We start from the raw sequence: 11,806 nt of genomic DNA on the forward strand, positions 1-11,806 counted from the left end.
ATTCGCACAATTCCAATTTCATCACACTCCAGAAATTCATGCCGTTCAGGGATGTTTTTCTCATTCCAAAACATAAAAAATGTTCTTAGATTTAAACATTTTTCCACCAAAAATTATCCACCTAATTCAACTTAACAGATTCAAATGGGGGCTCTTTCAAATTTAAATCATTCAGTACATTCACTTCACCTTGGAAACGATTTTCAACATCCTAAAAATTCCCACTTGCCAAATGTAAAAATTTTCATCATTAAAATACCTACAATTTTTTTTCTCCTCTAATTTCTACATATTTTGACCGTAAATAACTTTCAATTCATTTTGGAACCGATTTTCAACATGCAAAATATTGCCACGTACCAAAAATATTGTTTTTTTGCCATTAATATACTACCGAAAAATTTTTCAATTACCAATTTTTTGTGTGTGTGTTTCTCCTCTAATTACTACTTTTTTAATTGTATTTATTTTATTTTTTTACCAATTAAAACCATTCCAATTTCCACGTTAACCTCATTCCAGGTCCTTGTAGAGCATTTAATAAAATTGAAATCATTTAACACATTCAATTCACATTGGAAATGATTTTTCAACATGCAAAAAAATGGCAATTTTCCAAAAAATTTAAATTTATACCATTAAAATACCCACAAAAAAAGTTTTTTTTTTTTGTGTTCTCTAATTTCTGCATGTTTTGAGCGATTCTAACTTAAAACTGTTCAGCTCATATTTCTTTCTTTCTTTCTTTCCTTCTTTCCTACTTCAACATGTTCATTTCATCACAGGTCATTATCGATCATTTCATATCATTAAATATTATTCCACATCAGCCTCTCAGCCTTCACATGCAATTCCTGCACAATTACTATACGATTCGATAAAGTGCACTATGTTATAATGCTATTGTCCTTATTCAAAAACACATGACCAACATTTTTGTCTGGACACCCGTAATTTCAGCAGCTTTCACAGGGTGTGTGAGTGATTTTGCTCCCTGCGTCTGTTGGCAGGCTGGAGATTTTTTTTACAGTGTGCTCTTCAAAAACATCTGTGACCTTTTGCGCTCGGACATGAAACATCAGCCGCAGTGGAACATGAACACACACACACACACACGTGGCGCTCAAGTAGGGCCGTGACATGTATTGTGACACGGCTTTAGTTTAAGACAAACAACAGCGTGACTGAATCCAGCAGCGCGGTGCTTTTTACACAGCGCCCCTGAACTAAGCATTCGCATGCGCTCTTGGCGTCAACGCTCACTTTTTTTGCGTGAAATTGGGGAGGATTGCGTGACTCCTCTCCGAGTGTGTTTGGTTGGCATGTGACACATCATGTGGGTTCCAACCTGTGATTATGAACTCTCATTAGAGATCTTCCAGTTTGTTTTTATGCATTCATGAGGCATGGTTCTCAAAAGTGTGTATTCTTGTGACTCGTTTGTGACTCGTGAAAAAACATAAAATCCAAAATATCGGAGAGATGAATTTTGGATTATGGTTTTTAGCTCATTCACTCGCAGCCATTTTCACTGAAGCAACCCCCTTCGCTCCAGGACGGTTTACTGTATTTTGACTGATTTTGCCACGCCCACAGAAAAATTTGAGTCTCTTCTTTCATCAGGAAAAAAGTATATTTGTATCTGTTTCCGTATTGCAACAATTAGCATTAGAATAGAGCTAAATTTCATCATTATTCACAACTTTATTTAAAACAGCGGGGGAAAGAGCTTTTTTGCAACTTGGCCCTGGTTGATCTCTTATACTCTGCTGCCACCTGCTGGCTGTTTTTCTAATATCTACCATTGCTTCAAGCATTCTTTTCAGTTCAGAGGTTGCATCAAAGCCTTCTGAATGCTCTAGTATAAAGAAAACATTAAAAAAAAAAACCATAAATTTAGGTAATATTTAAAATGGAACGTATCTACACGTTTTGGGGAGCAAACGAATTAAGTGACTTTTTTTTCATAAACACGAAACATTTTCGACTGTTCCACCTATTGCAGGAAAACATGAGGAAACTTCACCCTGCACTGGAAGAAGCGGTATGCTGTGTACCGGAGGTGGAATGCAAAAGAAAATAATACGTTTTTTTCCCCCCTCCTCCGCCATGTGGAGACCAAATAGTGCCTGGTCTGTTTCAACCCAAATTCCGTTTCTCCGCAAACTAATGGCTTATGATGGCTTCATTAATGCTCACAGTCGGGTTTGAAAGCGTCAGCAGATTTATGAAAAGGTTTTGAGACTTTTTTTTGAGAGAGAGAGAGAGAGAGAGAGAGAGAGAGAGAGAGAGAGAGAGAGAGAGAGAGAGAGAGAGAGAGAGAGAGAGAGAGAGAGAGAGAGAGAGAGAGAGAGAGAGAGAGAGAGAGAGAGAGAGAGAGAGAGAGACAGAGAGAGACAGAGAGAGACAGAGAGAGAGACTCTATGCTCTTCATCATCCATGTGACACACATGGCACTCTGGAGAGGGAGCAAAACAAATTTAAACAGGAAGGCAACTGTAAATTCTTAGTCGGCTGAATGCGCACACACGCACGCAACACACACCATCCACTTGAGAAGCTAAGTTGGTTTTGCAGAAGGCGAAGCTGCACAGACGGGAGCGCTCGGCACAGACACACACTCAAGGACGCCGTGAACTCGCAAAACTTCGCAGCAGACCGGGAGGACGGCAACAGACCGAAGCCGGGAGAAAAAAAAACAAAAATAGATCGACGATTCGGCAGGCAGGCAATAATTTACAAGCTGATTTTAGCCCTTTTTGTAATTGTAATCGGCTGGAGTTTTGGACAACAAATCAGCTTTTTTGAGCACATTTGAGAATCTGTTCTCAATTGCCTTACCGGATCAATAAGGTCGTCTAACCAAGAATACATTGACTCATGCATTTTGGCGGCAGAGCCTCTCCACGCTTCGCTTACGAGCCACGAGCAGATATAAAACAGCCGGCTGAATCACACGTTGTGCCGGGAAACGTAATTTTTTTAAATTGTCAAATCATGTCATACAACAAGACATTTTTATGAGCCGTTACATCTGCAAGATTGTGATGTTATTCAGCATTGTTTTGTTTTAGGAGATTTTATGTTAAAAATACTAGCAGTATCGGTACTAGGTATTGGTATCGGTGTCAAAAGTAGAGTTGTTGTGTGCCTGTGTCTTATTTGCATGCATGAAGTCTTGATCTCGTCACCTTTTTGTCTCCTCTCCTAGCGTCCCGGTGCTATGAAGCCCGATTTCACTCATTTGTTTTTTTGTGCTCGGAGAGACATTCTTCCTCTCCTGCCCCCCTCCCCCTTCCCCCTCCCCCAACCCCACTTTTCACTGCTCATCATCGTCTCAATTACTCATCCGTCCCTCGTCTTCCTTCTTCCTTCCCCACTTTCCTTTTTCATCTCGTCCTAAATCACAGTCATGGGTGTCTATTTCTTATCTCCTCTGAGTCCTTTACTCGTTACTTAGCACCGAAAACACCCTAAGATGTTATTTGATATACGGCCACAAACTTTTGAGCCTTTAAATGCTAGATGAGGTTAAATATGTGTACATAACAGTACTCACAGTCATATATTCTTTATCCTCTTTCAGGAGCTGCCAATTAGAGCCCCCTGGTGGCCAAGGTGGGAAGCAGCACAATGGTCCTTAAATTGTGTACACATGAATTCCATTTAATTACATCATGTGTTTAACTATTTACAATAAATCAATAAACTAATTATTTAATGAGATAAAAAAAAAATGAATACATCGACCAATTTCAGGGAAAATCTGCTAAATTGATGAATCAACCGTGACAGGCCTCTCAATAATGTAAATGTTGGGCCTCACCCTCTCCATCGTCACATGACCTCTTGTCGCCATCATATCAGCAACACCTTGTCACGGCCAATCACGTCTGGCGGCCCGGCGGCCCCCGCACGGCCTCCTCGTCTCCTCACCTCCTCGCCCACGTCGTCCTCACCTCCCTCGTGAACGCCCGCCCGCCTTCCTGCCTTCCCTCCACGCGTCGGAGGAGATTAGTCTCAAAGTGGCTGAGGGCGAGTGGACGGCTCCATTTAGTCGTCCTCGCTCATCAATTCGCTTCCAAGGATTTTGACAATATCACCTGTATTTTAATCTTATCACGAGCTTGGGATCAAGGTTAGAATAGTGGGGGGGGGGGGGGCTTTTTCACAAGTTTTCATTTCCTTGACCTTTACACCTTGAGAACATCCCTGCATCCTTTCAGAATCCTTTTAGAACAGAGCTTTATGGTGACAGTAACACTTGAGAAATGCATGATGGCATCACTGCATTATCCCTTGAGTCTATTTTGAACTGGAAATGACTCGCGTCGCCGCATTTCCGAAAGTATGCTTGATGCATTGACCCCCGTCTCGCTTCGTTCCAAAGCCTCCTCGTGCTTTCACACTCTGCATTATGCAGAAATGGAGGGAAGGAGGTGTGAGAAGTAAAGTTGCATCTCCTTCACACCTCCCGTTCTCTCACTTTCCTCCCCTTCCTTCAAACGTGCTGATTGCTCGCGTGGACGTGGAGACAAATTACTTTTTTTTTTTTTTTTGTGTGTGTGTGTGCATTGGCCGGAAGGAGGAAATGCTTTTTGATTGGCTCCCATGTGGACTTATGAATGGTTGATTGAGTTTGAGGCGCGCATCTCGCTTGTAAATGTATGAAAACACGCACACTGAGCGCAAGTGTGAAATCGGTTTGATGGACAGCGGATGTGTCGTGCATGTTTAGTGTAATTGGAATCATTGGCAAGAGGACATTTAAAATGTTTATTTTCATTGCTTTTAAATACCCTGTAAGTGCAGTGGTTCTTGCCTTAAAATATTTAAAAAAAAATTGATTTTTTTTGCAGTTTGGAAGCTGACTCCCATCACTCAACTCAACTCTATATTCATAGAGCAAAAAACACCGCAGTTTTCTTAAGATGGAACCTAGATACAATGAAAACAGCAGAGGCCCCAAAAGGGAACCCTGTGGAACACCATACGTTCCGTTGTACATGTACTGTACATTCATATTACATACATTCATCTGACCACTTTCTTTTTTTTTTCTCTCAACATAGTACGAAGGGATTACAATATAATAAAGAAATCATACGACGTACCATCACAACAGCCACAAGTCGATTACTGAGGGTGTGTGAATTCAGGGATTTGTGTCTAAATACATCCTAGCAGTAATTAATTTCTTAAAAAACGTTCTGAACACGCTTGTTGGTTTCAGTCATTGCAACTAGCAAGGGCGCTTCAGAGTGCCTCATCGTCACCCGTGAGTGTGCGCATATCACAGAGAGAAAAGGCGGAACAGTGCGGGGGCCTGACTTTACATGGGCTTTGCATTGGTGTGGCTGCGTTAGAGCGCCACGTTGTCAGATATGGGATTTTTTTTCTTTCTGCTGCCGTTGCTTGCTTTAGAGTGCATCGTCGTATTTGAGAGCAGGGAGAACGGCTTGATTTTTCACGATTGTCTCATCTTGTATGCTGGGTGAATTTTATTTAAATATTTCTTTATTTGCCTTTCCAATTTTGCGGGGTTGTTTAGAGAATATTTATTTATTTTCATATTCATAGCTCAGATACATTTAGATTAAAGAGGAAGTCAACCCAAAAATGATCTTGCTGTTAACGGAAAATGACATCACGGTTGCTTGGGGCTGATAATTGGTTGCTACCTGCCTGAGCCCTGAGCAACTGCGATGTCATTTTCAGAAGTGGCTAAATGGCCGCCTGCTGAGATGGATAAAAACTGCTGGATTTTTGCTGCTTAACTCAAATCCCACAATATTAATCAGAAAGCCATGTTTAGACTAGCGGGGCTGCGTAGAACGTATATTACTGTAAAGAAAATGTTTAGGTTGACTTCCCCTTTAATTCAATTTAGCACGAGACGAAACGAGCAAAAGCAGTCGCAACTGCGGCTTGCCTTTCCCGTCGCTATAAAGACATTTCTGTCTTGGGGTCTTTTAATGGTCGGCAATTACACTTTCTAAATCTCAGTTTAAAGCGGAATTGCCAGCCGCAAACCCAGTATTAATCCAGCGTGGCTTGTCCAGCCTGAACAGGAGCCGCGTCGCTGCGAAAGTGGTCGGGTCCAAGCGACGCCGGCGGCGTTGTTAATGGATGCCAGCGAGCAGCTTAAAATGAGGACTTATTAAAGTGCTCGTCGCCTTTCTAGTTTGACATTTCAAAGTTTCGAGTCTGGCTTTTTAAATTGCTGCTTCTGCAAATGTCACTTGTCGGCTCCCCGGAACGGTTGACGATATGAGCAGAATTTATTGTTTGAAATGGAGAGACATTGTGCAGTTTGAATGGATGTGGACTTTAGACGGTGTGTGTGTGTGTGTGTGTGTGTGTATGTTGCTAACGATGCCATTTTTTGTCTTTTGTGTCCCTGCAGCTACATCAGATGGGACGCGCCAAGGTCTGGACAGCATGAGGGGAGGAGTCTGTGCCACGCAGGGCATGAAGGTGGTCCTGAAAGTGGGACAGAGTGAGCCCTTTGCCTCTTTTTTACGTTTACATACAGTACACACACACGCTTGGTTGTGGGTGGCTTCTCTCGGCGAGCATATTAGAGCTTGTTAAGTGGTGAGAACAGCAGAGAAGTGTAGGATCAGTCAGCTCTAATGAGGCCCGTTGACTCCTCTTGCACTTGCTTTTAACTCATTCACTCCCAGCCATTTTCATTCAAGCTTTCCCGACTGTTTTACTGGATTTTGACAGATTTTGCAAGGCCCACAGATTTATTGTATTTTATTGCTATAAAAAACATGGAACCTACCAAAAGAAAGATTAAAATCTCTTCTTTCATCAGAAAAAAAAGGTATATTTGTATCCATTCCTTGCAGCAATTAGCATTAGTTTCATTGTAATTGAGTTTTTTTTTTCAACAAGGCCCTGGTTCATCTCCTTTGCTCTGCTGCCACCTGCTGGCCGCTTTTGTAACAACTACTATTTCTTCAACCATTGTCTGCAGTTGAGAGGCTGCATTAAAGCCTTTTGTATGCTCTAGCATTAAAAAAAAACATTAAAAAAAACGTATAAATATGACTTTGGGAGACTTAAAACATTTTAATTGTATTTATACAAATGAGTTAACTTCTCGCTCACTTTCCCGCACAACTGTACGTCACGCGCGTAAACATGGCCGGGGACCCAGCAGTATTTCTGCCGCAGCTAGAAAAAAAAAAGAGATCTTTCAAACACGGCGCTGCACATTCCCACACATAATAGCCACCTGTCCTTCACACGACCCCGCCCCCCCACACGCGACATTCGCTCGTATTGTGTCGCCGCTATCAGCCGTCGCATCAGCAGGAGTCGACAGAAATGCATTCAGCACACGGATACATTCTGTCACACTCCAATACTACGAGAATTAATTGACCTTTTTGTTATGTTTGTGATGTGAGAGTGTCGTAAGTAGATGTCACATCGCAAGCAAGCATGGGCTGGTGTTAGATTTTGACAGTGAGCAAAAATATCGCACCGTATTAAAATTATGGCTCTGAAATGATAACTAAAATATTTAGTACAGAAGAAACGGGTCACGTTAGGTTAAAATAAATAAATGCTAACATTCTTGTTGTGTTTTAATCCATTTTAGGAGGTCACAGCGCGCTATTTTTCAAACAAACCTATGGGCTACTCATGTTGTCCTTGGGGCTAACTCATACCCGTTGGCACTTTTTTTCATTTTTATTTAAACTTGCACAATAAGGCATCTGTGTTTACAATGTGTTTAGCGCCCTTCCTCCTCTGTTACATACCGAAAAGGAGAAAATAAAAGTTAATCGGAGGCAATCAACTTCCAAGAGGCTCCTCCTTTACTCTACTGTCCAAGCAGCCAATCAAAAGAAGAGCCGTTGACAGCCAACATTAGTGGTTATTGAAACCTTGATTATTATTTTTTTTAAACCACGTTGATAATTAATAAAAAGTATGACTAAAACATTAGATTATTATTTTTTTTTGGTCATCAGCAGTAAAAAATGTGTTGGTTTTACCACAAACATCAGCTTCTGACCAAAACACAGAGAAAATTAGCTTTTTGGGGTCACCAAGCATCACACGAATGGGCCAACATATCATATAGCACCAGTGACGGGACATTGCGATTTCCTTGGTGTTGATCTTGTTCCTAGCTTGCTGTGAGTGACGCCATATACAGTATGAATGATCGTATTTCGGAAGTGGGTAGCAAACAGGTGGACTCTAAAATCCCACCCCTGCATCCTCTTCAATTTTTCGTCCAAGCCCTCCACTTACTCCCTCCATCTTATCGCTCGTGCTGCCGAAAGGTCACGGCCGTGTTGTTTGTCGTCTCTGGACACACGCGCGTGCGCCGGCAGTGTGTGTGCGTGTCCATGCATCGACTTATTCCATTGCACATCTGTCTCGCCTGCTCCCTGTCGCAGCTCACTATTGATCCCGGCAGGTGCCCGCACCCTCAGCTTGTGTTTGTCGAGCTGTGTGCTTGTCACTTTATGTCCGGTAAGCCCTCGTCGCTATTCGTAAGGGGACGGCGGGCCGAGCACAAAACTGCAAGTAAATGACGCCTCCAGCCCAGAAAAGCTTTAGAATTGAACCGGGAATTTAACCCTGGAGAACCCAAGAACCCTTTTCTTCTTTGGAAAATTATGAATTATACATTAAATGACTGCTATAAGTTCACTGAACACCAAAATATATGTTTTTTCAATTTTAACCCTTTTTTTTGAACTAGCTCAGAGTTGCTAATTTATCAAAATATATATATAAAACACTCCTAGGCATTCTGCAACATGATATGAAATAGATTAACAAAAAAAAACACAATTTTACCATCTGATGGTTTGCTGAGAAGATGGTTTCGTTTGGATTGATTTCCAGCTCAACAAAACAGCATGTTTGTTGCCAGCCATCTTGTCACCGCCACTCTGGCTCATGTAAGTGCAATATTCATCCACTAGATGGCCCCATGCAGGGGTCAGAAGTGGCACTCTGAACTTTTGAAGTTAAATTTGTAAAAAAAAAAAAAAAAGGTCAAATTTGACCCCGTGGGTTCTCCAGGGTTAATTTATTCCATTCACTTTATTTATGTTCATTTTTTGAAGCATTATTATATGAAATAAATATTGTCTTCATAGTACATATATCCTTTTTAATACGCTTATTTTAAGTCACACTCATTGCACTGGATGACGTCCGCATTTAATCTGCGTGACAGTGACGGCCTGCGAGGCAGATGGGGTTGATTTAGCGTCCGCAGATTACGAGCCCAACTCCTAATGACCATTTTCTTATCCTTTTCCCTGGAATCCTTTCATTCTGGCGTGACATCACATCCCCGTGCCGTTCTATGACTTCCTCAACATAGACACAATAAGTCAAACAAAATATCAATTTTGGACAAAAGGGAGTCATCGGGCAATATAAAGTGTCCAGTAGTGCGGTTAATAGTGATCAACAATGCGTCCTTCTCACAGGTCCATACGGGCTGCCTCCCAAGAAGGAGCCAGCTGGACGCTCCACCAACAGGAACTCAGGTAAGCAGCAAAGCAAATGGAGATGATCCACAAGATGGATGCGGGGAATAAGCAATGGCTTGTAGATGGTTGGAAAACAACAACAACAATAAGCAGCAGGGAGGGCTTAAGGGTGGTGGGGGGGGGACAGATGGAGGATGTGCAGCGGGGACATCTGCGGATCTCTCTATTTAATTCCATATATTTTCTCTCCATCCTTCCCCCCTTCCTCCCGGTCCGGGCCCCTCTGAGCTAAGTGCCGCAGGCGGGCAGTGGATGGCTAATAGCTACATTGGGCAAAGGACAAAAAAAGATGGATGGCGAGAGAGGGAAGAGGGAGGAAGAACGGAGGGGAGGCAAGGAGCCAGGGCGAGACCAGAGGCAACATTTGAGAGAGTTATTACTGTCATTAGATGCTGCAGCCTGGATGGGAGAGAGGGAGGGTGGGGTGGGGCGGGCATCATGGGGGTGATGGAGCAGACAGAAGTGTGAGGCACAGGAGGCGGAGTGAGACCAGAATAAGTACAAAGCGGGCAATAGACAGCCAAGATGAGGCTCTGGATTGTGCTCACTTTTTATGACCTTGCATGTGCATTCGGCGGCCACTTGATTAGGGACACCCACACGCTTGTTGGGCTTGAATTAACTGGGAGTTCTTGTCAGAATCTGATTTATTAGCCCTATACAGTATATCTATCTATCTATCTATCTATCTATCTATCTATCTATCTATCTATCTATCTATCATATATATATATATATATATATATATATATTAGTGCTGTCAAACTTAGTGAGTTAACTCATTGATTAATCTAAAAAAAAAAACTACATGCATTAAAGTATTTAAAATGTTTGCGTATGACATTCAGAATATTTGTTCATGTCATTTAGTCTTTTTTATTTTTATTTTCAATTATGCAAGTAATTAACTGATTAGAAAAAGAGGAGGATGAGATTGTGTAGTCGATCCAAATTTTTTTTAAATAAAGCCTTTTTAATTGATTAACCATGATTAATAAAAATTCTAAAATGTGATTAATCTGATTAAATAATAACAATACATATACAGGTGTATATATATATATATATATATATTTATATATATATATATATTAGTGCTGTCAAACTTAATGAGTTAACTCATTGATTAATCTAAAAAAAAAAAACTACATGCATTAAAGTAAAGTATTTAAAATGTTTGCGTATGACATTCAGAATATTTGTTCGTGTCATTTAGTCATTTTTTTTCCCCATTTTCAATCATGCAAGTAATTAACTGATTAGAAAAAGAGGAGGATGGGATTGTGTAGTCGATGAAAAAAAGCCTTTTTAATTGATTAACCATGATTAATAAAAATTCTAAAATGTGATTAATCTGATTAAATAATAAAAAATAATAATAATACATATACAGGTATATATATATATATATATATATATATATATATATATATTAGAACTGTCAAACAATTTATTTTTCTGCCCCCCCCCAACTTTGCTTGTTGAAAATTGCATTTTACTACATAGCAAAGTCAATTTGAATGTGATTAATTGTTCCGCCTTACTTATGATTACGTTCCCATCTTGACCTTTAATATTTGAGCCCTTTGAAATTACGGCATTATTTGCCGCCTGTGATCCACACACAAAGAGCTCACGGTCTCTCTTTTTTTAGTGAGTGGGAAAAAAAAAACAGCGAGAGAAAGGAAAATAGGTGTAGAGGTGACGGAAGAGGGTTTTATAATGCAGAGAGCTAGTGAAAGGTGACAGTCATAATGGAGATGGAGAATGAGGGATGTCAGTTAATGGAGAAAGGAAGAAAGCCGGCAGAGGCGAGCATTAGCGCTTTGCTCGCCCCCAGTCCAGCACAACGGGGCGCACGGGAAGGTAGGTCATTACTGCTCCAATAAAGCCAAGACTGAGCCAGGATGTGGGAGAAGAAAAAGCGGGATTCGTGCCAAGAATAACGTTCGGCCAATCACATGATGGCGACCGGGTCGGCCTGTTGCTTAAGGAAATTGTTGCTTCGGAAGGAGGGACAGGCAGCTTGATGGACAGGGAATTGACGTCCTAGTGCGTGCGCGTGTGGTCAAGGCCCGTAGTGGAGTGGTTCTGGTCACGTGACCCGGTGGTAGCGCTAAGTCAACACTGTTGTTTGGCTGTGTGTTACCTTGATTATACACTGCGGCTTTTCTGCTACCTCAATGTCAGGGTGTTGAAAAGTGGCATAGTCTGGAGCGCTTATTTTGGTTCCCCGTTACGGGAGCTCATTCACTGTTTGCCATTTT

At 41.3% G+C, this 11,806-nt stretch overlaps 1 protein-coding gene across 2 annotated transcripts in view; it reads left to right on the forward strand.

Annotated features, from left to right (window-relative positions):
• efnb3b (ephrin-B3b) overlaps positions 1-11,806 on the forward strand; it is a 65,112-nt gene that overhangs the window by 50,202 nt on the left and 3,104 nt on the right. The window contains exons 3-4 of one of the 2 annotated variants that reach the window (XM_077544563.1): positions 6,407-6,499; positions 9,477-9,536. In XM_077544563.1, coding sequence (XP_077400689.1) covers positions 6,407-6,499; positions 9,477-9,536 — 153 coding nt within the window. The remainder of the gene's footprint in view (positions 1-6,406; positions 6,500-9,476; positions 9,537-11,806) is intronic. The other variant, XM_077544564.1, reaches the window with a different exon arrangement.

Source organism: Vanacampus margaritifer, chromosome 15 (assembly GCF_051991255.1).
Source record: "Vanacampus margaritifer isolate UIUO_Vmar chromosome 15, RoL_Vmar_1.0, whole genome shotgun sequence".
In the NCBI taxonomy this organism is placed as follows: domain Eukaryota; kingdom Metazoa; phylum Chordata; class Actinopteri; order Syngnathiformes; family Syngnathidae; genus Vanacampus; species Vanacampus margaritifer.